This window comes from Rousettus aegyptiacus, unplaced genomic scaffold (genome assembly GCF_014176215.1).
Source record: "Rousettus aegyptiacus isolate mRouAeg1 unplaced genomic scaffold, mRouAeg1.p scaffold_m13_p_7, whole genome shotgun sequence".
Taxonomy (NCBI): domain Eukaryota; kingdom Metazoa; phylum Chordata; class Mammalia; order Chiroptera; family Pteropodidae; genus Rousettus; species Rousettus aegyptiacus.
In genome coordinates this window covers 74,818,073-74,846,067 of record NW_023416310.1, presented here as the reverse complement: position 1 = coordinate 74,846,067, position 27,995 = coordinate 74,818,073, and the positions used below count along the sequence as shown (strand labels likewise).

Sequence of the window (27,995 nt, the reverse complement as noted above, 5' to 3'; positions counted from 1 at the left end):
CCAGAGCTGTCTCTTTCCTCTCTGCCTCCCACCAATCCCTCCAGGAAAGTCTCTGCACACTGAAGCCAGAAACTCTGTGACCAGCCCAAGAGTGGCTGCTCTGCTCTTTTCTAAGAAACGTATCATTATCCTCAGGGCTCAAGGACTATTCGCGGCTCTAACAGGATGCCACGGCTCCAGCCAGGACCGATGAAACCAGAAAGTATGGGTGTCAACAGACTTGCTGGGACAGACTGGCCAGGAAGAGGCCAGAGTTCATGACAGACACCATACTTTGAGACAAAGAGATCCAGTCTCTCTCCAATCTTCCTCGCGAGAATGGCTTTGGGGCCTGTAAAGCTGACCACAGGCCTTGTACCCAGGGGACAAGAGCTATTAAAATTGGAATCACTACTAATGCCACACGGGGACACCCCTGTTCTTTGAATTAACAGTAGCAGAAGTAATAAAACCAGCAGCAATCATGTTTAACTTACAACACGTTGGGCACTCTTACAAGTGGTTTATACATGTTATCAATTCTATAATAATCCTATAAGGTAGATGACTATTATTATCTCCTTTTGCAGATGAGGAAACTGAGGCCCTTGGGAGGAGGCATCCGTTTTTACTTCTGGGATCTCTGCTGGGGCCCCGTTTTCTCATCCTTACCAACCCCCTCTAACTTCCTGGAGTCCTAAATAAATCAAAGAACTTAGAAGCTTTGAAGACCTCACTGGCTCCAGGTGCGGTACGGGCCAGGGTCTTTTGCAGGGTCATCTTGAGCAATTATGAATCTAAATTTATCAACTCTGGGCCTGTGAGAACGCGACCATTTCTCTGGTGTGCCCAAATCCCACAGCTGTTCTTGACAGAAGACCTGTGCTGGGCAGGGAAAGGAACGAGCTTTAGGAAGAAAGAGAAGTGACTCTGGGGACAGTGACTCTGGGGAAGATACTCAAGTATCTTCTCTGACACCTGAGAAAAACGTACTTAGCTCTGAGTTACTACATTCCTTTGTCTACAACAGAACATAGGCGTTTAACGCTCTTCAGCACGGTTAGAAAGCCGTCTCTCTCCCCTACTCCTCCAAGGCATTCTCAGGGACAGACATCAGGTCTCATCCGCTTTGTACGTGAAATAACCTCCAATCTCTCTTTTTGGGAAACGGTGACGTATTAAGCAATCAATCCATTGTTCGTCCGTCCATCCATCCATCCATCCATCACCCATCCATCCATCCATCCATCATCCCCCATCCATCCATCCACCCCCATGGCTGTATCCCCAATGCGCATCTCAGAGCCTGGTGCATCACAGCTGCTCAGTACAGGTATGCGGAACATTAAATGAATAGGAGAAAATGAAAACTATTCTTACCAGATTTCTTTTTTCCAACATGCTCCCTGTAAAGAATGGGGGATAGGAAAGAGTAATGAGTCAGCACCTGTTGTATATTGACACGAGTTATTCCGTTAGGAAATTCAGATTCTTCAGCCCACAACATCCCCAGCCAATGAGTAAAACCCAAGCCAGCCACAGGGACCCAGGCGCCTTAAAAAATAACAAATTCCTCTTCATTCTCTCCCCACGCCTGACAAGCACCCTGGGTTTGGGGCAGGCAGTCGGAAAGCACCAGCCTGATGTCCACCTCGTCGGGAACAGTGGAGCCCCGCCCCCATACTTCTCAGGGCCCCGAGACACGGTACAGAAGGGACTGGGCAGTAAGTGGTAAGTGGAACACGCTAAACCTGGATAGCAGTGAACACGGCACATCTCCCCCATGAGGACACGGGGACCCTACTGTGGGCTAGAATTCATGAAAAATGAGTGATGAATGACCGTGTCGACCACACCAGAGTTTGTACATACACTGCGTTACAAAGACAGCATTACAGACCAGGGTTCACAGTAAACTATCCCATTGGTGAAAAGGTTAGAAAGAGAAAAATGAGGCGACAGGAGGTTGGGTCGAGACGGATGTGGCAACAGCCACGTTAGCGAACACTGACTAAATGCCACTGCCCTGTGCCGGCACCCTGCAGTACAAGTTAATCACTTAATACTCGTCATAACCCTGGGAGCTGAGTAAAGATGAGGAAAATGAGGGACAGAGAAGCTGAGTGATTCGCCCAAGGCCACACAGCTAGCCAGTAGCAGGGCCGGGATCTGCGGCTAGGTCTACCTAATTTTTAAAAATTGAGATATAATCGTATACCTTGTAAAGCACACAATTCACTGGAGTTTAGTGTGTTCACAAGGTTGTACATGCATCACCGTTATCTAATTCCAGAAAGGTATCACCCCTGAAAGACCCTCATACCCACTAGCGGCCACTCTCCATTCCTACCCGTCCCTGTCCCTGGCCACCACCAATCTGCTTGTGTCTCTCACGATCTGTCTATGCTGGACATGTTATCTGAATGGAATTACACAATATGTGGCTTTTCGTGACCGACTGGCTCCTTTCACATGGCACAGTGTTTCGAGGGCCATCTGTGTTGTAGCCTGTATTAGAACTCCATTCCTGGGCGTTCCACATGGGTGGCAGTTGTGGGGATGTTCGGGGGATGAAGAGGAATCTGGAAGGCCTGCGACTCTGGTCTTCTTGTGTGGGCACAAGCATCCCCATGTGGTACCCAGCCCTTCCAGAGGCTTAACGACAATCAAACGGACCAAGTGGCTTCTCTGCTACCGTCTACCAAAGGCTGCAAAACCCAAGCATCTGGGCCCTGACAGCCCAGGAACTGAAAACCGGCTGTGTACCTACTACGTGCCAGGTACTGCACTAAGCACTCCACGCCCGTTATGCACCCAAGCCTCAGCATGGCCCTGTGCAGTTCATGTTACTATTACTCAAATTTAAGAAGTAAGGAAATGGAGTCTCCTGAAACGCATCAGAACAAAACTCTAACTCCAGGAAATTGAGGAAAAATCCTTTGAATTATCAAATATAACACCTGGGGTGGGGGTGAGGGGCCGACTCGGTATCAACCCCAAACTTGGAAAACTCGCTGCTGACCACGTCCTAATTCTCACAACCCGTTATTTCATTTCAGCGCCGCGATAACCCCACGATGCGGGTGGGGCGGGCGACACGATCTCATTCCTGACACAGTGACTGAGGCGGAAAGGGAGGGGGTGTCCATCTGCCCGGGTGGAAGAGCTGGCCGCCTGGCCGGCAGACTCCAAACTCCCTGTGGGCGAAGACTGGATCAGTCCTGTCACCCCTGTGTCCCCTAAACCTAGCACTGGGCCTGGCGCCCAGCAGGCCCCCAGTACCTACGTGCTCGCCAGACAGACGATGCCGACACTCTGGCTAGGGGCGGCCCCCGGTCTAGCACTCCCGGCCCTGTGTTCCTTCTACAAGCCTAAGCCAGCCAGGAGGCAGCGAGAGTCCTGCTGCTCTGCCAGAGAGTGTGGCAAAGCCACCACTCGGCCTCTCTCATGTCCTTCTGGCTCCATTCAGGGGCTGGCTCCCGCCCTGCATCCCCAGCATCTTTCCTTTCTGAATGAAGATGCTCACTCTTTGCAGGCCCAGCAGCTAGCTGCCCCTGGCCTGGCTTTCTCCCCTCTGTGCTGGTAAGCTGGTCTGATGCTTGCTCAGAGGCTGGGGACCCATTTTACCCACCTTCACCAGCAGGAGACCCAAGACATCCTGGCATTAGCCTTCAGAGGGGGCACCAAGCTGTGGATTAAATGGGGCGCGACCGAGGACCTCCAGAATCTGGGGACATTTTTCTGGGGCAAGGGAAGACGGTTTTTATGAATTCTCCAAGTGGTCCACGACCCATCGCTCAAAGTTAAGGTCTCAGAGACACTCAGGTGAACCAGAGACAATTTAGGGATGACTGAACCTGCAGCCCAAGGAACCCACACCGAGGCCGGTCCCCGCCCTCAGGGGGCTGGTGCTCCGTCTTCCTCCTGCTGGAGGACACTGAGTTGGATCTGGGCATCTCTGCACATCTTCTCAGTGGATTCCCCAGCACCACTGTGAGGAAGGCGGCCTGATAAGGCCCAGCTCACGCAAGAGGAGACTGCGGCACGGGGCGAAAAGCAACCTGCCCGAGCTCGCCCCGCTCGAAAGTGCTCAGGCGATTCTCCCTGCCGAAGGTCTGTCCACTAGACATCTTAATTTTGGGAGTCGAGCGACTATCACTGGGTGTTCAGAAAGGAAAAACACCACGGGCCGCCACTTTTGAGCGTTTGACAAGTTCTCGGAATTTTTACTCACGGCAGCCGTTTGATCCCTACCATAATACTAGGGGTCCGGCCATTCCTGTTCCACAGGAAGGAAACGAAAGCCCAGGGGCGAGGTGAGGGAGGCCCAAGACTACACAGCTCACGAGGCGTGGAGGTGGAATTCGAACCTGGGAGAAGCCGATCACAAACCCAGGATCTCCCTCAGCTTGGTTGGCCCTCGTGTGGGAGGCATGCACAGAGGCTGCATAAAGCTTAGGTTAAGACCTGGGAAGACCTGGGGAAAATGTATCTCCATCTCTTCTAAACGGTGTGAAATTGGGTGAGTCTTTCATCATTCTGAGTCTCAGCTTCCTTGTCTATCAAATGGATGTGACGGTCCCTTACCTAGCAGTTTCACGAGAGGAGTGACAACGGAAGCCTATAAACTCCACAGTCTGTGATTCGCCTCGCCTGGAAATGAGCTTCCAAGCCAGAGCTACAATCCAGAGCTGGCAGTGTGACCCCCAAAACCCAGGAGGACCAGAGACAAAGGTGCTGTAAGAATATTTCACCATGTCATGTTACATTGGTAAACGCTGGGAATGTTTACCAGACACAAATGCTAAAGAGATCGAAAGCAGAAACACTACTCAGGAAGGGCTGGGGCCCAGGATTATCAGGTGTGTGCTTATCATGCAGCAAAACGTTCTCTTCCGAGGTTCTGGCATATAGGTTTACTGCCCCTCGTGGAATGTCTTCCCTAATTTCGAAGCCACACTTCTGCATGCTAGCCCTGAGAAGCTGCATCCACCCCATGCTTGCCATTAAAAAATGATTTTTACAGGACTATGTTTATTGTAGGACATTTACTCATCTGTGTGGTAGTTAAACTGTTAGTCTTGAGTGATCAACTCACTCTCTGTGACCCCTAAACTTGATGCTGCATGTCACTGCCTGAGTATATGTAAATGGCCTCACTCCGTTTGCTAACACTCTTTAATGCTTTCTCCTTGCAGGTCTATTTAAATACTAAGCTTTAAGATTTCAATAGATTCATTTCCAGAATGCAATATGAGTCTTTTTAGCAACATGAGCCTTTTTAGTCTTTTTGATATATGCAAAGTGCTTAGCATGCTGTAACTATTTTACAAACATTAGCCTGGGTTATGATGGCTGTTCTGTGCTCTCAGTCAAGTTCAGAGCTACTCTTCCTGTAACAGAGACTGGCCAGTACTTCTCGGCCCTTGCTGACAGGTGCCGGCTCTTGCTCCTGGGACCCCGGGATGGTTCCAGCACCTGTGGTCTCCTCAAAAGGGAGCCACGTGTGTGTCGGTGCTTCACGCGGGCAGGGATGGCACCGTCAGCCGGCACTGTGTCAATGCCGGCCCACTGCGTGATGGGCACCGAGCCGCTGGGGGCGTGCAGACGGGCATCTCTCTGGGAGTGTTTCCTGCCGCTGCAGGGAGAGGCGAGAGGGAGGCAGGGGCTGAGGTGCTCATTTCAGACAGCTCTGGAGCCCGGCCGACCAAGATCGAAACCTGGCCTTGTCACTCATCCACCCACATTCCTAATCATCCCAAGCACCGCCGCCCCTCGTGGCCGTGGCCGTGGCCGAGGTAGGAGATGATGAACTGCTCGGTGCCGGTGCCTCAGGGGCTTCCGGTCCCTCCTGTGCCCACGCTGCGAGCCGAGGGCAAGCACAGGGGTTAGGGGGCGCCAGGGAGCACTCCGCCAGCTTCCTTCACCTAGCGAACCTGACTGCATTACCCGCCCCGGTGACTGAGAAGGCTCAGGACGTGAGGCCCAGTGGGGGCTCACTCCGTGGAATCCAGTTTAAGCTGCCCTTCGCTGGCCTCCGGTTCTTCCTCTCGCTGCCTGGCCTGGCAGGAGGGGGCGCTGTGAGGGAACACACGGAGCGGGGTGGGCGGGGGCCGGTCCGCAAGCCGACTTACTCTTTGGGGGGATTCAGGTCCTCAGGTCTCGTCTCAAAGAACTGCAGCACCTCATCACACTGGGAGATATAGGGGGGCAGCTGGATCAGGGCCTGGAGGAGAGAGTGGGTGAGTCAAAGGAAGGAAAGGGGTGTCCCCACCGCCCTAAGCCAGGGGTCCTCCAACTGGGCCTGGCCGCAGAATCATGAGGGGCTGGTGGGGGGGGGGGGAGGTCTGTTAAAGCACAGATCGCTCGGCCCCACCCCCAGATCTCCTGATTTGGCAGGGGCGGGGCCTGAGAACGTGCATTTCTAGCACATTTCCTGGTGATGCTGCCCCTGCTGGTGTGGGGACCACATGCGTGTGTGTGCGCACACAGCGTCCGTACATACACATGTAACTGCAGGCACGTTTGGACAAACACTACACATACATGTTTAGGCAAAACACTGAATTGTGAACTTCATGCCACGTCGCTATCCTCCTCCTCCACCTACGCTGGGTGTCGCGTGTCTACTGCATGGAGCATCGGGCTTTGTTCAACCAGCTGCCTCGCAACGAACACGTGCGCGGTTTCCGACGTGCCCGCCTGTGCGCCCCGACTCGTGGACCGACGGGCCCGCCTGCGCGCCCCGACTCGTGGACTGACTGGCCCGCCTGTGTGCCCTGACTCGTGGATCGGCGTGTTGAAGTGGAGGGACCGTTCCATGATTTCGAGAGAGGTCAGAAGTTCCCAGGCGAATGAGGCTGAAATATCTGGGACCTCCCACTCCCCAAGGCCATGCTAATTTTCCACCTTTAAAGGAGCCTCAACTGTTGCGCCATAAGGAGGATGGGGAGGTGGGTGGTAGGTGAGGGGCACAGAGTGGGACCAGGCCTTTTTCGTGCTGGTTTATCTACCGACAGGTATTCATGCAATGACCCGGTAGACATCTTCCTTTATGCCCAGCGCTGCCTGGTGTCCGTGCCAAACAGGGCAGAAGTACAGAGTACATCTATCTGATCACGAAAGGACGCGAAACTAAGACCCAGCTCTATAATGCATACATAGCTTATTTTAACAAACATTTACTTAAGCCCCCTCTGGCCCAGGTCCTCAGGGCACAGATCTGAGTCCAGGAAAGCGGTTTCGCGCGCGCGCGCGCGCACACACACACACACGCGCACTTCATCACGAACTTCCATGCAAGGACAGTGCCTGTGCACACGTGCGGGGGACCCTGCCGGCTGGGTCATCGTCCAGCAGAGGCTCTGGAGTGAGGCGGGACCCCGCTCTCTCCGCACAAGGCCTCAGCTCCCTGCTGCCTCTCCTGAGCCTTGCTGTCACACTGAGTGAGTGTGGGGTGGGAAAGACATGCCTTGGATTTTCTGTATGACAAGCCCCTAAAAGTGCCCCTCCCTTCCCTACAAAGTGACATCCCTCATTGTTACTGGGGTACGGGGGGAGAGACGGATGGGGGTCTCCAAAGTGGCACCTTCTACAGGGGAACAGGGCTGTCTTGAGCCTACGTAATTTATTTTTCGAGTTAAAAAAAATTTTTTTTAATTGTGGTAAAATACACATAACCTAAAATTTACCCTCTTGACCATGTTTCAGGGTGCAGTTCCGTGGCGGTGAGCACATTCCCACGGTTGTGCGGTCACCACCACCCGCCACCCATCTCCGGGACTCATTTCATCTTGCGAAACTGAAACTCTGTCCCCATTAAACTACAACTCCCCATCCCTCGCCGCCCCCAGCCCCTGGCGAAGGCCATTCCACTGCGTCTGGGTAAAGGTGACTCCTCTGGGGACCTCGTGTCAGTGGAATCGCACGGAACTTCTCCTTTGGTGAACAGCCTATTTCACTCAGCATAATGTCCTCGAGGTTCATCCACGCTGCAGCATGTGTCCGAATTTCCTTTCTTTTCAAGGCTGAATATATTTGATGGTACGGATTGATTCATTCACCAACCGATGGTAGCTTGGGCTGCTGACTCTAAGCCACCCCCTACCCCCAGGAGTGACCTGCTCCAGACCTAAAGTGGAAAAACCCGTGAGGTGGGTGCACATGTTTTAACAGGGTGCCTTCCCTAGCCACTGTTTACTCTCTCTCCTTCTGGGGTGAAGGATGCTGACCTAGTCTTTGTGGCTCATTGATTGCTTTACTAACCCTGACATAACTTCTGCTCAATAGCAAATACCCAGAGACCAAGCCTTTCCGGGCCCGAGGCAGAGCCCAAGAGGGAGACAGTGGCCACTTCCTGCCTCCCATTTCCGACCCCCCTCTGTCTCTGGTTGGGAGCAGCGAGGACGCACTTTCTTGTCCAGGACGGGTGGCTGTGCCGGGCGCCCCGCGGGTCTGTCTTGCCTTTGAAATCCTGCAGCTCTTGCAGCTGGAACCACATAATGAAGGAGCTGATTATATGCTGGGCTGTGGAGTGTTCCGGCTGCTGCGTGGGCAGGAATCTTGTGGCTCGCTCCAGACTGCAGTAACCACATCCCTCATGGTGGCTCAGCACTTGATGGCCCCCGAAGGGCAGTCGTCTGCACAGCTTCGTGTACCCTGGGAGGGCCGACCCATTTCAGAGATGGCGGAATGGGCTCCGGTGAAGTGACTTGGACTTCGGACCCCAGAACTTGCGGACTCCAGCTCCTCCCCTACAAATCCACAAGGGCCACTAGACAGTGCTTGAGGACCCTGACACCTGGTCCAGAGCATTCACTGCACAAGCGACGTGAGGAAGGGGCCTGAATGTGGCCACATGGCCCCGTCTGAGGAGAGCTGGGTGGGCCCTGCAGTGCCCACAGTCTCTGCTGAGAGGGGCCTCGCAGGGTGCTGCTTGCTGAAATGGGCAGAGGCCCCGAATGGACCCGCGAGGCCCACGGAAACCTCCCAAGGATGCCAAGTTCTCTTTCGGTTTTGAGCAATTCCTAGGAAGTAAAAGCCAAAGCAAACCCCGAAACCATAAAATAAAGCCAAGCTCTAATAAAAGGCAGCACTAAATGCTTTGATGTTTGCCCCTTTCATTCGAAAGGACAGGCTAACAGTAAAAACATGACCTGGGGCAGAGAAATAATTCCACTTCCGAAATATTCCTGACTTGTCTTGTGTTTGGTCAGTAACGACAAAGAACCACAGTTCCAGGAATGTTCGGTTTTGCCCTGGATGGAATCCTGGTCTTGTGGTCAATGCAGGAACGAGAGGAGAGGTGAGGCAAGCAAGTCCTGCTCGCTGAGGGTAACGATCAAAGGTCGGACAGACCCAGCTCCTGATTCTGGCTGTGGTCACCTCCCATCACCTCCTTGGGCCTCGGTTTGCTCATCTGTAAAATGGAAATAACTAACATCCGCTGGAGGGTTGTGTGCTACGGAATAAGGGAGGCAGTGGCTGTAAAGGTTTCCAGCATGCTGCCAGCTGCTCCGGAAACATTAAGTTAACCCCATGGCTTTCTGTACAGTAGCAAGTACAATAGTGAGGTGATTCTTGAGCCAGCGAGATGAGTATGTTAAGTGACAATGCTCGAGCCACAGAGCAAGCTCGCGGTTCCTCAGTGCTCTCTCAATCCTCTTTCAGGTCAAAAGAAAGAATGCCCTAGAGAGTTAACACTTCTCTCCCTTTATATTTTTAAAATTTTATTCTGTTGGGGTAAGAACACTTAACGTGAGAGTTACCCTCTTAACAAATTTTTTCAGCGCTCGCTTCAGCACTGTTGGCTGCTGTACGGACCGCCAGAGCTTATGCATCTTGTTTGACTGAAGCTTCACGCGGTTGGTTAGTAACTCCCCAGTCCCCACCCCCCAAGCCCCGGGACCCGCCATTTTATTTCACTCTCTGATGCTGTGAATCTATTTCAGACACCTCACACAAGCAGAATCACACAGTATTTGTTTTTCTGTGACGGGCTTACTCCCCTTGGCATAACGTCCTCAAGATTCATCCCCATTGCCACATGTGACAGAATTTCCTTCTTTTAAGAGGCTGAATAGTGTTTTGCTCTATGCACGTACCACATTTCGGTTGTTTCCTCATCTTAGCTATCGTGAATAGGGCTGCAATTAACACGTGAGTGCTAGTTCCTGAGATCCTGATTTCAATTCTTCTGGATAAATACCCTGAAGTGGGATTGCTGCATCATATGGCAGTTCTATTTTTCAGTTTTTGAGGAACCTCCATACTGTTTTCCATAGTGGCTGTACCAATTTGCAGTCCCAGCAGCAGTGTATGAGGGTTCCTATTTCTCCACATCCTCACCAACATTTGCTATCTTCTTTTTTTTAAAAATAATAGCTATCCTAACAGGTATGAGGTTATATCCTAGCATGCTTTTGATTTACATTTTCCTGATGATTAATGACACTGAACATTTTAATGTTGAGGTATATGTACCTGTTAGTCCTTTGTATATCTTTTTTGGTGAAATGTCTACTCAAGTCTTTAGCTTACTTTTTAATTGGGTTATTAGGGTTTTTTTTTTGCTATCAAGATATAGGAAGACTTCCTTATATATTTTAGAGATTAACTCCTTATCAGATATATGGTTTTCAAATATTTTCTCCCATAAGTTGACTTTTTACTCTGTTGATTGTTTCCTATGCTGAGCAGAAACTTTTGAGTTTGATGTGGTCCTACTTGCTTATTATTATTTTGTTACATGCACTCTTGATATCATGTCCATAAAAGCATTGCCAAGAGAGCAGAAATAAATCCATGCAGTCAACTGGTCTTAGAAAAAGGCACCAAGAAGATACAAGGGTGTAAGGATAGTCTCTTCAACAAGTGGTGCTGGGAAAACTGGATATCCACAGGTAGAAGAATACAACTGGATCCTTATTTACACTGTATACAAAAGTCAACTTAAAATGGATTAAAGACTCAAACATAAGACCTGAAACTAAAACTCTTAGAAGAAAACACTTCTCTAACTTGCTTCCCAGGCACGGGACCAGGCTCTGCAGAGCCTCGGGCAGGCAGGCCACAATGTGGCTGGATTTATAAACATTGTTGTCGCTGTTGTTTCATTGTTTTTATTTTTACATTTACGGCACCTGATACCAGTCGTATATTATGGTTCTGATAGAAAATTTCTTCTACAATACATTTTTTTCTAAGAAGTTTAAAAAGTGAGTTCATTTAAAGGAAAATATTAATAATAATACAGGCAGTGGGTACATGGGCAAAAATCTTGAAGGGAGGTGTCAAGTGCCTCTGTAGTCTGGGAAACTCTATTATATTGCCTATAGTTTACTTGAAAGCACTATGGCATGGGCATACACACTCAGAGGTGTGCGTGTGTGTGTGTGTGTGTGTGTTCCATTTAAGCTACACCTTAATGATGGATGGTCGATATCTGAAGTCCCCTCACTTTAGTAAGTAAAAGACTAATCACAAGTCCCTACTTCAGAAAAGGCTACTTCGGGGCTTGAGCTGCCTTCATCTCTGACCCACACCACAGCCTTTATGCACTAGTGTAACAGTTGTTAGAAATAATTATCTTAACTGGTGAGATGCGTGGGGTTCTAGAAATACTCTGACACTCTGGTCCTCGCATGAATGGAACTGGGCGGGCCCAGCATTGAACATCCCTCAGAATGCGGCCAGGTCTAGGATTCTGAATCCTCTGGGTTCTGCCTCTTCCTGAGGATTTTACTGTCAGACCACAGTTAGGATTAACCGATCAGGCCACTAGGATGTCCTTGCGTCTTGTCTCAAGGCAACTTTCGTGCAAAGTGGTGTCAAACCAGACAGCTGGGATTTCAATGAGCTTACAGAACCACTTGAGAGGCTTCTTAGGGAGCTGCTCAACAATAAATGCCTGTAGGTGGGGCAGGATTTGGCCCAGTCTTGTTTTCTTTGTGTTTTCTGACAAATTGAAGTTCTTAAATTTAATGTAGTCAAATCAAATCCTTTCATGGTTGGCACTTTTTTTTACATCTTTGGAAATCCCTCTATTTCTAGAGATTATAAAGACATCATCCTATTTTTATCTTCTAAACCTTTTTATAGCATTGCCTCTTATATTTAGGTCTTTAATTTCCTTGGAAATAATTACATGTGTGGTGTGAGGTAGAAATTAGTTCCTTTTTGTTTTTTTTCAAACGCGGATACCAATTTACTAAGGAATCCCAACCTTTCCTCAATGATCTGCAAGGCTGCCTTTGTCAGCAGCAAAGTATCCAAATACATACGGGATTTTTTCTGGTTTCCCTAGGTTGTTCCAATAGTTTCTCTTTCCTTGTGCCAATGCCATACTACGTTAATTACTGTAACTTTATAATAGATCTGGTAGAGCAGAAATGTACATTGTAATGCACATTTAGGTTTCGGGGTATCTACAGCCCTTGTCTATCTTTACCTGTTGGAGACCACCAATTTCTATTAAAATAAAGCTCACAGTGACAGGTCACAGGTCGAATTGGCTTAAGTCAGTTTACAACAAAGACATTAACAAATAGCAAATGCTATGGAAAGCCCAGGGAGTCTGCAAAAGACTTCGCAGACCTTGTGACAAAAAGGATAGTTTCATCTCTTTCCAGAAGGGCAGTTAGTTCCCTTGAAGCCAAGCCCAGGAAACTTGGCCCAAACCAAAATCCCAAAATATCCACTCTGCTTCTTACGCTGCATCCATAGCCAGGGGCAGTAACTTCCATGTGGCTCATAGAACATAAGCCGTTTCTTCCCCATGGTTAATCCAGGCGAATTCATGATCTTTACATCAGCCAGATGCAGGCAGCTGCTGTTATCCCTTATGGCTTCAGGATTAATGTCCTCCCTCCCCCGTCCACAAATCAAGTGTCCAAGAGCTCATCAAGCCCTGGGCGTGAGGAAATTTTGACTCTGAAAAAAAGGTGGGTGGGCTGGGAAGAAGCAGGACAGCACATTTCAGGGCTGAGAGACAACAGTTTCTGGGGGAAGGCATCAGCTGGAACTTCCTAGCCGGTCAAGGTGACCCCAAGAGTCCGAAGTTCTTGCCAATAGGACTTGGGACAAAGGACTTTTAGGCTGCAGAGGTTTGGAAAGGGACAAAGAGGAGAAGATCAGCACTTTCCTCAGTCTTCGTGCCTGAACGTATCTACCTCTATGAAATACATGCTTGACTACTTCAGCCTCTTGAATTTTTACTTTCTTAGAGAGGCCATGAGTGACATGCGAGTGCCGAGGCTGAAAAGGCCTGGGTTCAACTCTCAAACCGCCAATACTGTCACTGTGAGCAACTCTGCTGGGCCTCCATTTCTTCATCTACACAATGGGAACAAAAAAACCCACTTCTCCAGGTTACTGGAGAGATGAGATGAGGTCACGTCTGGCAAAGAGGATTTGCTCGATCAGTAGCGATTTCATGCTCTTCTATGATGTTCCCTGCCACAAGAGGGGTCGTCTTTCCCCACGCTTCCTGCCATCCGTCCGTCCGTCCATCCATCCATCCATCCAGCTATCTATATGCCTACAGCACCTGGTCTTCCTAGGTGGTCTTCCGTCCAAGTACTAACCAAGCCTGACCCTGCTTAGCTTCTGAGATCAGACGGCTTGTTCAGGGTGGCATGGCCGTACACCTGCCTGCCCTTTAAAATTTAAATTCGCTGAAGTATAATTTATGTACCATAAATCCACCTGTTATAAGAACACAATTCGATGATAGTTAATAAATAACGGAGTTGTGCAACCGTCAGCGCTGTCTAGTTTTAGAACTTTTCCATCACCTCAAAAATTCCCCCCACCTAATCCCCACTTCCACTGCCTCTAGGCCCAGAAAACCGCTGATCTGTTTTCTATTTCTATAAATTTGCCTTTTCTGCACATTTCATATGAATGGAATCATACAATATTATAGTCTTTTGCATCTGGCTTCTTTCATTTAGCATCGTGTTTTTGAGATTCATCCACACTGCAACATTTATCAGTATTTCACTGCATTTTATCATTGAATAATAGTCTATTGTATGACTATTGCACATTTTATCTATTTGCCTGATGGACATTTGGATTGCTTCCCATTTGGGGCTATTATGAGTTAATAGTGTTATGAGCATTTGCATCCAAATCTTTGTGTGGACATAAGTTTTCAATTCTCTTGAGTATATACCTAAGAATGCTCATACAGTCAATTTCATTTTTGAAGAAACCGCCGACCTGTTTTCCAAAGTGGCTTCCCATCATATCAGAATAAGGACTCCAGTTTCTCCACATCCTCTCTGACTCTCGGTCCTGTCTGTCTTGTTGGTTATGGCCATCCTAGTGGCTGCACAGGTGTCTCGTTACGGTGGTATTTTGCATCGCCCTCATGATTAATGATGCTGAACCCCCTTTCCATGTGCTTATGAACTACTGTATGTCTTCCTGGGGGAAATTTCTATTCAAATCTTGTCTATTTTTAATCTGGATTATCTCTTTAATACTAAGTTCTAAGAGTTCTTTATACAGTTTCAATATAAGTTCTTTATCAGATACATGATTTACAAATATTTTCTCCTAATCTGTGAAATGTCTTTTCATTTTCCTCATGGTGTCAAAGTACAGGAGTTTCTAAGTTTAATGAAATCAAATTTATCAATTTTTCTCTATGAGTGTCTGCCATATCTAAGAACTCTTTGCCTAACAAACATCATAATTTTCTCCTATGTTTTCTTCTAGAAGTTTTAGCTCTTATGTTTAGGTCTATGATCCACTTTGAGTTGATTTTTTTGTGCATGGTGTGCAGTAAGGGCCCAACTTAAAATTTTTTTTGCATATGGATGTTCTATTAATCCACATTGTGTTACGTTTGTTAAAAAGATTATCCTTTCCTTTTGAATTTCTTGGTAGCTTGTTGAAAACCAGTTGCCTACAAATTTGTAAGAATTTATTTCTAGACTCTCAGGTTTGTTCCACTGACCTATATGTCAATCCTTATGCCAGTCAGTACATACTGTCTTAATTACTGCAGATTTGTAGGAAATTTTGAAACTGGGTAGCATGAACTCTGAAATATTGTCCTTTTCACAATTCAAAATTATTTTGGCAATTTTGGATCCCTTGCATTTCCCCATACATGTTAGGATCAATTTGTTAATTTCTACCAAAAAAAAAAAAAAAAAACCTACTAGGATTTTGACAAAGATTGTATTGACTCTGTAGATCAATAATGGGAGAAAAGCCATTTTAACACTAATGAGTCTTCCATTTCACGAGAACAGAAAGTCTCTGCATTAATTCAGGGCTTCTTTTTAATTTCTCCTAGCAATGTTCTACAGTTTTGGAGTACAAATCTTATACTTCTTTTACTAATTTATTTCTAAGTATTTGATCCTTTTTGATGCCACTGTGAATAGAATTATTTTCTTAATTTTACTTCTGGGTTGTCTGTTACTAGTGTATAGGGAAATACAATTGATTTTTGTACATTGATCTTATACTCTGTGATCTTCCTAAACTCGTTTATTAGTTCTGGTAGGTTTTCTGGGAGATCCCTTATGATTTTCTACAATGAAATCACATCATCTGCGAATCGAGGCAGTTTTACTTCTTATTTTCCAAACCTGTATGCCTTCCATTTCTTTTTCTTGCCTGCTTACCCAGGCTAGAACTTCAAACGTAGAACAGAAGTGACGAGAGCAAATACACTTGCTTCGTTCCTGATGTAAGGGGAAGAAAGCATTCACTGCTCCATGTTCAGGGCATTTCTTGCTATTTCTACCCATTTCCCATCAGAACTGCTAGTAATTTTAAGTTAGAAAAATAAATACTAAAGATAAGGGAAGCTAAACAAACTAAAAAAATATGCTTCTTTCTCTAGCATATTTTCAAATATGGTATATTTTCAAACATAGTATAACCAGAAGGCAGGCCTCTCATTGTTTTTTAAAACAGTCACGCGACTGGAAGACCACTGCTCTGTCCAACAGGGGTTGGCGGAATAATTTTTGGGTCATGTACGCACAGTGGAATACTATGCAGCCATTAAAAATAGTCTCGAGAAGATTTTTTTAATAGCATGGAGAAATTCTTACACAACCATAAATAAGAGAAAGAGCAACAAAAAGAACCTAGATAGGATGACTTCGACGCCATAAAGAAAGGCATGCAGAGAGGAAAGGAAGATGTAAAATCCTTCATAATTATTGCTCCTGAGTTAAAGGATTATTGGTGATTATCTTTTCTAATTTCTTTATATTTCTTTCAACTGTACAAATTTTTCACAATGAGCAACTTGTAGCCAGAAAGAGAAAAGGAAGAAAAACCTACCCACAGGGCAGAGCTGAGAGACTGGGAGGTGTTGGCATTTTTCAGACTTACCTTACAGTATTCATCAATTGGTATCAGGCGTTTGACGGCCACGTCCCGGATGTGGCTTCGTCGGAAAAGGATTTTGCCTGCAGAAAATGAGAGTGCACACAGCATTGTCAGAAAGCAGTGACAAGCCCTCGGGAAGCTGAAGCATATGATGTGGATGTAGCTGGTATGCCTAAGTGGTACCCAAATTCCTGGCTGCCATCGATATTTCCTGTAGAACATCGATAGGGCCTGAATGACCTCAGGCATGGTCCTCCGAAGCCCTGCTCACAGCTCTAGTGCAGGAGGAAGTGGGACTCAGAGGATACGTTTCAATGAGTTAAGGGAGGCTGGACCCAATCTGTGGAAGGAAGGTGAGACCTGACGATCTGCGGTCCCCCAGCTAACTCTAGGATTCTCAGGCTGGCTGGGCAGAATAGTGGACACTCCCAATATGCCCTATTCTAACAGTTCAGTTTCTTTCCTCCTGTTTTCCTCGTATACCTTCTATTCTAGTCTTTTGTTCCCAAAATGCTCCATGCTCTCTCATGATCCTGTGCCTTTCCCTCCGCCTGGAATATGCTCCCCATCCAACTGTTCTTTTTGGGAAACTCATACTCACTTCAAACAGGTTACGAGTTCCTGCCTTCAGCGAGGCCCTGGGCCAATCTGAGGGTTGCCTTTTACTGACTGTGCCTTGGGAAGTGCATTTATTTCTCACGGCCTGTCTCCTCATCTGTAAAACGGGAGAGCAGCCCCTACCCCTTCATAGCTATCTCCACGACACGCCCAGCACAAGGCCTAGTGCTAGGCGCTTGCAAAAGGGCTAATTACTTTGCGTTTTACAAACAGGTTATACGATGCCACATTACACTCTGCAATGAAGGGCACATGTCTCTCCTTAACCCCCAGCTTGGTTTCTTGAGCCTTGTCTCCTACTGGCTATTTTGTCACTTATCCACAGGCCACGCGTCAGGACCGTGTGTCCAGCACATCCGTGGCCGGTGCCTCCCAGGTGACAGGCGGATGGGGCAGCAGCCCCCCATCTGCACCGGATATGAAGTGTGAGTCATGGGGAAGGAGAGCCTGCGAGCCTGCAGCCATCCCTCGCCGGCTGGTCAGCCTGCCCGGGGTGGAGAGAGTGCTCAGTGGAGGGAACAGCCCTTGGTGGGAACGAGCAGGCTTTTGTTTTCCACAGTGGAGGGAGGCCAAACTGTAATTTTTAATTTTCAAGCCGCGTCCTCTGCCAAGTTGGCTTCCCCGGCTCTTGCTGGGGTGGAAAACTGCACAGGGCGGCCCGCCCCTCCCCCTGCCTTTGTGCTAACGGGAGCCGTGCTGTAGTTCTGCTGACGTGGCAGCCTTGGCAGAGAAGTGGCCCCTGGGGGCGGGGGTCTTCCTCCCGCGGGCCCCTGCCCTGGGCCTTGGCCCTGAGGAAAAGCTAAGAGGGGCTGAGAAGGTGCTCTGGGAGTCCTGGGGCCCAGCGGGACCTCTCTAGCTCCAAGGGGGTGCCCTGAGCAGGGGAATCGGGCCCGAGATCCCGGGCACAGCATTTTCATGCATTTGTGGGTGGAAAAGGATTACGTAACCATGAAAGCGTTCGGGGGCTTGGGAGAGGGTCGGCTCTCGGGCCTCCGCGTCCCGGGAAGTTTTTCCACAGCTGGTTTAGCCTTTCATCCAGGGGAAAGGGAGGGTTCTAACTCACTCCCTGTCTTTTCCTTAAGAAAAACCTACATTTAGAGGCCAGTTCCACTTGAATATCCAGACTAGCCGTTTAACTACGACTCCAAGACGTGCAAGACCAAGAGATTCCAAAGGCATGTCACGGGACCCTCTTCTGCCTGTGTGAGAACCTACTGTGTGCCAGGGAGAGAAGCTTGTGATGCAGGGGTCATGTCCCATTTTATAGCTGTGGAAACTGAGGCTCAGTGGGGAGGGCGGGGTGGATGTCATCCACTTGAAGTCATAGGGCTGCGTCTGACTCCCAAGCACACGCTCTGGAGAAGTGACATCTGGCTGCTGGCAGCTGGCACTCCGGGTTTTCTCCAATAGGAAAAAATATTCCAGTGTGACTGTACACTTTCCCCGCTAAAGAACTGAAAACATTCGATTTTTTGAGGCAAACGATCCTCCCAGTGGATGGGGGCCGTGCAAACATTTCTATGCTGTCTCTAAACTCACTCGACAATAACAACATCTGGAAGAGCCCACTCACGTGCCCACGGCAGAAGCCCGGAGTGGGGGAGGGGAGACGGGGCCCCCAGGTGACCTGGGAAGTCTCCACCATCGCTGGGCCAGCCCCCTCCTCTGCAGAATGAAAAAGTTCTGAAGGGCCCGTCTAGCTCTAAATACTTATGATTTGGGGTGACTGTCGATTTGTTGATTATCTGTACATAAAAAAACGACAGTAAGCGCTTGATTGCTGCTAGTTCAATGCCAGGTACTTACCAAACCCTCATAACTACTCTATCATTTAAGCACCATTATTATCTCCAATTTGCAAATGAAGAGATAAAAGTCAGCGTGCTGAGGCACTCTACCCATGACATGAGAGTAGATAAGTGGGGGCGCTTGAGATTCGAACCCAGGCTGCCTGACTGCAGGCGTGAATTTGGGGGGCCAGCCATAGCTGTGTTTGAATCCTAGCTCCGCCATTTGTGCAAATGATTATAATTTCTCTGAGCTCAATTTCTGCATCTGTGAAATGTGCGCAGTAATTAATGTCCACCCTGCAGGGTCGTCGGGGGACCGAATGAGAAAATGAACGTAAAGCGCTCAGCCCCGTGACTGGCCCACAGCAGATAGCTGCTCATCAATGGTAGCGGCTATTACTCGAGGCACTGATACGGGTTCGGGTAGCCCACTTTTTGGGCTGAAGCCTTGATGCTACTCCATCGGTAAGGGGAAAAAAAATAATTGGGGGTAGGTGGCATTGGGAAGGGACACAGAATGCCCTGAGAACAGGGACTAGCCATTCTTGCATTATCTCCTCCATGGTGCCTGGAGTGGTGCCCGGCACTCAGAAAGTGCTTGGCAGCTGTGGTCAGAAGGCAGGCAGGCCCCCCTCTGAGACGTCCCACCCTAATCCCCAGAGCCTGTGACTAGGGTGTGATCGCACTGCTGGGATTCTGTTACGTTATGTGCCACGGCTGACTTTAAGAGGGGAAGATTATCCTGCATCAGCCAGGTGGCTACGGCATAATCACACGGGCCCTTCAAAGCGGACGGCTTTCTCCGACTGGTGGCAGGAGACATCTGTAGCAGAAGGAAGATTCAGTGCCTCGCTGCCAGCCCGACGACAGAAGGGCCACACGGGGAAGAATGCGGGTAGCCTCTGGAAGCCCTGGCCGATGGCCAGCAAGGGAAACAGGCTTCTCGCTTCTAGAGCAGCAAGGAACAGAATTCTGCCAATACCCTGAGAAAGACTGGGAGTAGATTCCTCCCTGTATCCTCCAGATAAGATGCCAGCCTGGCCGAGACCTTGACCTCGGCCTAAGCAGAACACCCAGCTGAGTCTGCCTGGACTTCTAACCCACAGAATTGTGAGACAATGGGCGCTGTTTTAAGCCACTAAACTGGTGGTGATTTGTGACACAACAACAGAAAACTAACCAAGGAGCCATAACAACAGATGCCGCTCACTACCAAACTTGATGAGTGCCAATTATTCCCACTGTAGAGGTAGGAGAAACGGCAGCTCCCAGAGGTGAAGTGTCTCGCCTAAGCCAGTACATAAATGGCGTGGCATGTACCCTACGGCACACACTCTTAGCCACTCGTTTCTACAGATGACTGAGATTCTGGGCATTGGACAACGCCCCCAGGAGGACAAGCCGAGAGCGCCAGGAGCCACACTGGGCACACGCCACAGGCCCCATCTCAGAGCACGGGTCTCGCCTACCTGGCAAGAAGGGAATGATCCGCTGTTTGGGGTCCTTCTGTCCCCCTTCCATGGGAAATTTGTCCAACATCTGCATCTGTGATGGAGAGAGAATACCAAAAATAATAATAATAAAAAAATACAATAAATGCATCTCTGACATTTAAAGGAATTGTGTGAAATATGGGATTCGATACACAGAAGCCCGCTTTGTTCAGCTTTTCAGAAACCCCATCTCACTGGGAAGGCAATGTCAGCGTGACCTAGGATCTCTGCAAAAACGGTTCTTTGTGTCCGCGGCTGCCAGATCCGTGAAGGCTCGGAGCGGGGAGAGACCATTCTCAGTCTTCCTAGGGGTCTCCAGCCACAGGACCTGAAATGTGACTAACGCCCCCTCAAGGGAGATCATCCTGTTTTCCAAAAGTGGCCGGGTTGTGTCCAGGAGCAAACCACTGAGACACAATCCATCTGGTTGGGTTTATGCCTCTGAGACCATCACGCTCCCCTGCCCCACTACGAAATCCCTAGCTCGGCTCCACAGGCGGCTCTGTGCCTGGCTCTGTGCTGGGACGCGACATAAGGTACACAAGTGCACGGCACAGAGACTCCCAGTTTAGCGAGCAGACCGGAAAGATAACTGACCATTACAGGGCGGTGCAGGGAGCACCGTGAGGGGGGGCGTGGGCTGCTGTGGGACAGGGGGACGACGGGGACAGGACATGCCAAAGAAACACCCTTAGCAGTGCAAGAAACGCCTCTCTGACCTTTTAAGGAACGAGTGCGAAATATCTGATTTCATATACAAAACCACAGAAATCCGCTCCTCGTGGTCTTGGGGAGATGATACAGCTTGGCCCTCATCTGGAAGTTGGCCATGATAATACCGACCTGCACAGCTGCTTTATGGATTAAAGTTGGGCTGTGGAGTCACTACACTGCCGCTGGATTTCTGCGTCTTCTCCTGAGCAAGCAGTCGATGAGAACCTCCCCTCACCCTTGAAGTGGGATGTGGCCAATCAAATGTGAACGGAGGAGACACACGTCCCCCGTGTGTGGTGTGTGATGCACCATTCTCCATTTCCACCTGCCATGGTGACCAGCCACACTCCGGACAGTGGCTTCTCTGCCAGCGACGGTCTGGGAGTGAGGGTCCAGAGTCCACACAATCTTTGATGGACGTGTACCCAGAGTGAGAAATAAACCCTTATTGTATACCGACACTATCTCAAAGGGAATATCCTAACCCGTCTCGACTAGTCCGTGGGCTCAGAATTCGAACAGAGGGTAAGGGAGTCTTGAGGCTCCAGAAGTGCTGGCTGGAACGTGAAAAGCCTGCCCGTCATTTCCCCTCGAGGAGAAAGCCACCCTGGCACTCAAGACGTGTCCCTCTGACAGAATGGAAGATGCTTCAAAGAGCCCGGCAGAAATGAGCAGAGAGACTGCGGAGGCACTTGGGGAGGAGAGGACCTGAGGCAGCTGAGGAGAGAAACACCCGCATACGCCGAGCACGACCTGGCTTCTCCAGACACTTCCTCTCGCTAAATCCTCAGCGTATTCCTTCAAGGTAGACGTGACCATCCAGGAAACCGAGCCCAGAGAGGTGCAGACGTGCCAGGGGCCTGCGGGCAGCACGGGGTGGGGCCAGAGACGGGAGCCCACGTGCTTTTCCCTGCAATCGCGATGTCTACCCCAGAGATGCCACAAAGACAATCAAACAGGATCGCTCCTCGGCATTCGGGATACAGGGCCACTGACACGGGCTGGGGCCTGGTCCGTGCTGTTTTATGTGGCCCTCTGGGTTGGGGGTCAGCCTCAGCGCAGCCGGCACCCTGAAGGGCTGCCCTTGGAGGCTGTGGTTTTACCCGTGGTTCCCCATTGGCCCCCTACTCTGTGCCGTGTGGTGATGGGGAAATGCTAGATCATTCAGCAATGGGTGAAACCATGGTAGCCTTGCTAGAAAGGTCAGGCTTCCCTTCTTAAATCCAGGAGCTTTTTAAACTCCAGTACATAGCAGGTGCTCAATAAAAACTGACTAAAGCAACAAATAATACAACTGAATATTTTTTTTGTGGGGGGGCAGCTACAGGAGATGTTTGCCAAGGCCCCTGATTAATAACAGTCACATTACTGACATTAAATGAGTCACTACTACTGACGTTTGTTTGGCAGCTGACAGTTAACAAGCCTTCCCACACGCACGATTTTGTCATAACACACGATCCCGATGTCACAGATGGGGAAACGGGACAGCGAACGGCCTGACGTCACACAGCTGAGTGGCGGTCCAGCCAGTTCAAGCATCTCATTCTGAATCCCGTCCTCTCTCCCTAAGACCACTCTCTTAGGCAGCATCGGAGTGTCATGCAGACATGAACGATCAGGGCAAGATGAGGAAAGTTTAACATCCCACACACCAATGAGCAGCACGCTTTCTTTCCAAAAGCAGGACAATTAACCGGTCTCAGCTATAGAGGGTTTTAGGGATTTGTAGGTTTTGTCTAACGCTATCTTCTTTTTCCCCTCTTGACTGCATTTAAGATGATGAAAGGGAACTTCTTTTAAAAAATAAAAGTTCATGCCCGTAACCCATGCACCCGGCCATGCCCGCGCCCACGCTCCACGCCTGCGTCCAGTCCCCGTCGGGCCCTGCTGAGCGCACACACCAGCCAAGAGCCCCGCCCGGCGCTGTAGTTCAGATGTCCCCGTGGTCTTCACTGCTCTGTCCTACGTCACTCTCACCCTCTGTCCGGACTTGCTTTTACCCAGATAATTGTGGCCTAAAGAGTGTGTTGGGGGGGGGGGGTTGTCTCCCCGGGTGTTATTAATTTGAGGCAGCAGACCTGGGTTTAATGCTGCAAAGCCCAACCACAGGTATTTGACCTCTGGGGACCAGACAGCCCTAAGTTTAATCCCAATGCTTCCTTGGGCCAGCTATGTGTCCTCGGCTGGGTACCTTGCCCACCGAGTCTGATTGACCATATGTAGCATGAGGAACACGGCCTGCTGGGTAGGGGGGCTGTGTAAATGAACACTGAGTGGGGACTTTTTGGGGACACCCTAGGTGCTCGACAAGAACCCCCCACCTCCACCCCTTGTATTCTGCTCACAATGAATATCTTATTCTGGAAGCCATTTAGGAATCATTGTTAGACATTTGTGAGGCTGTGTGGGGTTTTTTCTATTACTATTATGGTATCGAGTATAAACAACATAAAACTGATTATCTCAACCATTTTAAGTGTACAGTTAAGTGGCATTAAGCACATTCACGATGTTGTGCAATCATTACCACCATTCACCTCCAGAACCTCTGTCATTCGAAACTGAAACTCTGTATCCATTAAACACTAACCCCCACGCTCCTTCCCAGCCCCTGGCAACCACCATGCTACTTTCTATCTCCATACACCCGACTCTTCCAGGTATCAGAGACAAGTGGAATCACACAGTATTTGTTCTTTGTGGCTGGCTTGTTTCACTTAGCAGGTCTTCAAGTTGCATCCATACTGTATTATGTGTTTGAATTTCCTCCTTTTTAAGGCTGAATAACACTCCATTATGAGACTGTTTTTTAAGGTTGGCAAAATTCCTGAGACTATCTGAGTCCCCTCGGTGGCCAGCGCTGGCCCATCTAATGGAACTTTCTGCAGACTACACTGTCCCCTCACAGTAGCCACCAGCCCTAGGTGGCTACTGAACACTTTAAAAATGTCTCCTGAGACTGAGAAACTCAATTTTTAATTTTATTTAATTTTAATTAATTTAAATAGTCTCTCATGACTAGTGGTCACCACACTGAACATCACAGGACTGGATTATGTTACTCATCCTCCTGTTTTGGCCATATCCAATTTTACTTCATACCCTTTATCATGCTATCAATGGTAACTGCTAGTCACAAGGACAGGGCATCAGAGGCCTGGGAGCTATTTATTTTGCTTTTGGTCTTAGTGTGCCCAGGTTCACAGGCCACAAGCTGTTTCTATCCGGGGAACTGTCACACTGGGCACCCACAGGCTTTGAAGCAGACAGGGAGCACTGCGGATCCTCCATGGGGCTCCCACCCAGACCGTCTGCAGCAGCCGGACCAGAGGTGTGCTGGGCAAACCCCCATCACAAACATTATCCTTGGAAACTAGAAAATCCACACCGCCTCACCCAGATAGTAGAAGGAAGAGGAGCTCGGGGTGAGGAGGGCTGGAAACCGAGGGGGAAAGTGTGTCAGTCTGGAGGTGGTGGGGGGCAGGGAGACGGAGCCACGTCAGGATGCCACATCACAAGCCTCCAGCAGGAATGAGAGAACACTCCATCAGCAGTTTTCTAGACATCGGCTTGTGGTGGAGGGAAAGGAGACATGCTGTCCAAGGCAAATACCATGGCAGCTGGCGTGGAGGCCCACACGTGGTTTGTGTTAGCGGCGGACCGGACTTGGAGGGGCTGACTCCCGGTTTCACAAAAGCCCATGTCCCAGAAGAGCCAGAGCGGGCTGTGGACGAGGGCTGGAGTGACTGTCCCATGCAGCTGCTGGCTGGGGGGAAGCCACATGGTTCTCGAGGCCAGACGTGATGAGCTAGCTGGTCTAAATGCCAGCATGCCGTGGCGTCCTGATGGACGTGCCGTGTGGAGCCTGTGTCCCTCTTTCCACTCCTCTGATCTTTACTGCACCTGCCCGGGCTAGGTGGGCAGTCTCTCAGCCCGAGCCCCTTATCGGTCCGCCTGCCCTCTGGACTGCCCCGCCACCTCCCACCACCTCCTCGCTGGTACGTATGGGTACTTGGTAGATATCTGTGCGAAGAATGAATGAATCACTGAATGAACCAAAGTGGTTAACTGGTTTGGTCAGCCGCTGTTTGGGAGAGAAGAAATTATGTGCAGGTGACAGCGACAGGGCCTGGACCGGGGTTCGTGCATAACCCCACACAACATTGCCTCTTCCTGTTTTGCAAAAAAAGAATTGCCTACTGCCGGGAAAAGGCCGTCACTGTATTTTCTCAACTACATACCATCGATATGGCAATGGCCTCTCTGCCCGAAGGGAAAATATTCCATCATGTGTGTATGACATGTGCGAGGCAACATCCCAAAGTCAGAAGACCATGTCTGGGGAAAAGTGTGTGGCTGGGGGCCGGGCAAAGGCACACCAGGATAAATACAATGAGTGCGGTCCTAGCGGGTATGCTGGCTAGGGTCTCACTGGGAAGCCTTCCCAGGGGTGACAACGCTTCAGCTCTGCCACCCCTACACCTGCTCGCAGCAAAGGTGTTAGAACACACCCCCTTCCCTCGGGCTTCTGCGGTGGAGACTTGGGGCTTCTGGGCAGGCAGGCCCCAAAACTCATACGTGCACTTGGGTTGTCAAACTCTCAGAGAAGGGACAGGTCAGTCCTATCTCAATCGAAATCGGAAACAAGTGATTTTTGCTGTGCGACCCAGAACCGCCTCCCCCATCTCTGGAGCTCGGTTCCCTTCTCTGGGGAGAAACGGAGGCACCAATCAAGATGCTGCCTCCGGCCTGCCGTCAGCTCCGTGACTTGGTGCATCTAGGAAACGGCTCCTCCCGGAAGAAGCCGTTCTCCCTGGATCCGCATAGCATGCAGTGTCCTTGCTTACAGGACACATGTGACTGGCGCTTCTCCCGAGAGCTCCCTGCCAGGCAGAGTGGTCCAGCTGGCTCCAAACCCCCGCTGTCGGAATTCTGCAAGACGCCCAGCCACAAGCCCTGCGTCCTCCCGCCTCTGCACCCCCCGCACTGGGGATTCCTCCCCACGGGATGCTCCTGCCCCCCCCCCCCCACAACTTTGGCGGCAGGTCAACTCCTTACTTACTGTCAGGACCCTGCAGAAATGGTACCTCCTCCAGGAAGCAAGCCCTGCTTGAGCTCTCTATGTGAGACGGAGGTCCCTTTTTGAACACCTCGGGGTCCAGCTCACCAAATGCTTAACTGTGCTTTTTTGGTGAAGGAAGTCCTGGCTCCAGGGACAGCCATGACCCTCAGCCTGGGGGGCCACAATGGACCAGTGGGAAAACTCAGAGGGCAAAATATGCATGGCACAGGGTAAGGTGGACCCCTCACACACCCGAGTCCAGTTTGTGACGGGCCCGTGTCCTGCTCAGAAAGGTCCTCTGTAAAACAGCCTGCCCGCAGGGAGGTGACAAATGGGCCTTCAATAGGGAGTGCTCGGCAGGACTCCAGGGGCGAATCTATCTTATTAGAGACGGGGCTCGAATGCAGTAGTGGACCCCATGGAGGTCATGGGGTGCAGCGGTCAGGAGCAGGGCTTTCAGGCTCAGCCAGACCTGGGGTTGAATCCCGGCCACGCTGCTCTCTGGGCATGTGACCCTGCCCCTCCGAGCTTCGGGTGCCCCGTCGGTGACACGGACACAACCCTGACTTCACGCTCGCGAGTGAGAACCAAAGGAGACGGCGTGTGAGACGGGAGCCTGGGGCGGTTCGGCGACCGCTGTCCTGCCGTCGTGACATCGCCCGACCGAGCCACACTTCTTCCGGGTGCTGCCCTCGGCTCTACGGCGTGCCAGTCGTCGTCCCGCTTAGACGCCACCTCCCCCTGCCACACCCTGGCCCAGGCCGGGCAGAAAGGTAGGTGCAGGGACGCAGAGGGCCCTGCCCGAGGCCACACGGCTGGCGAGAGAGCTGGCTGGCAGCCGACGCCAGGCCTGCTCACCGCCAGCCCAGGGCTCCATCACCCGCACCCTCGTGTGAACGAGACACGCGGCCAGGTGTCAACCAGGGGTGGCGGGCCTGACCACCAGGGACCAGCTTGTCTAAGACGAGAGAGGTAGGAAATCGATGGGAAGGTGCACTGTCACTGTCACAAAGGACACCGCCCTGCAGGGACTGCGAGTCTCCTCACACGCAAAGGAGCCCGAGTCACGCTCCTTCCTCCTGCTGCAGGCCGTCTCTCTGCAGACTGCCTCCTCTACCTGAATGTCCAACCCCCACCAGAGGGGACATTTACCGCTTTCTGTCACCTACGGGCTATCTCCTCCTCTTTGGCGGCAATGCTGATTTCATCCGGGGAATCTTCTCTCTGTTAGTCTGCACACACTGGCATGGTGCTGGTTCTACTCCGGTCCCTGTGCTGGCCTGACTGGTCAGCCCACGATGAACCAATGGGTTTTCTGCATAAACTGTTGGGGCTGTTCTCTCTTCCCTGAAGTTAGACCTGCGGCCGCCACCATACCAGACAATAAATACCCTGCCTGGACATGGAGAGAAAGTCAAGAAGTGGAGAAAGGCAGGTCCTCAGCGACACGAAGGCCCCTAGATCCAGCCCTACCTGAAGCCAGACACCCTTTGCCGTCTCCGTTAATTTAGCTCATCAATGTTCTTTTTGCGGCTGGGTTTCTGTCATCTGCGACTGAAAGAGTTCCGACAAAAACAGGAGCTCGTGGCCAGAACGTGGCAGCATCTGGACCACAGCCCAGGATTTAACCACTCTATCAAACTGGCATCTTCTCCTGTTCCGAACCATGCCGGTGCCCAGCACCAACCTCCACCCGGTAATCCCAACAGCTGACATTTGCTCAGGGCTCGACGGCCCAGAAACGGCTCTCACACACATGATCGCTTTTTTAAATACAGGAAACAGATATATGTCACATACCAGGAAATTCGCCCTTTTAAAGAATATCATTCAGTGGTTTTTCGTGTATTCACGAGGTTGTGCAACCATGACCTCTATCTAATCCCAGAACATTTTCATCACCTCGGCCAGACACCCAGTACCATCGGCTGTCTCCCCCGCCCCCAGCTCCTGGCGACCACTGACTCGCTTCCT

The 27,995-nt window shown here is 50.2% G+C and overlaps 1 protein-coding gene across 4 annotated transcripts in view; it reads right to left on the bottom strand.

The window, feature by feature from the left end:
• The window catches only part of SH3PXD2B (SH3 and PX domains 2B), a 90,617-nt gene that overhangs the window by 24,016 nt on the left and 38,606 nt on the right, over positions 1–27,995 (bottom strand). For all 4 annotated transcript variants that reach the window (XM_036224338.1, XM_036224339.1, XM_016145098.2 and 1 more), the window contains exons 3-6: positions 20,219–20,294; positions 16,345–16,421; positions 6,114–6,205; positions 1,360–1,385 (exon numbers count right to left, since the gene is read on the bottom strand). In XM_036224338.1, coding sequence (XP_036080231.1) covers positions 1,360–1,385; positions 6,114–6,205; positions 16,345–16,421; positions 20,219–20,294 — 271 coding nt within the window. The remainder of the gene's footprint in view (positions 1–1,359; positions 1,386–6,113; positions 6,206–16,344; positions 16,422–20,218; positions 20,295–27,995) is intronic.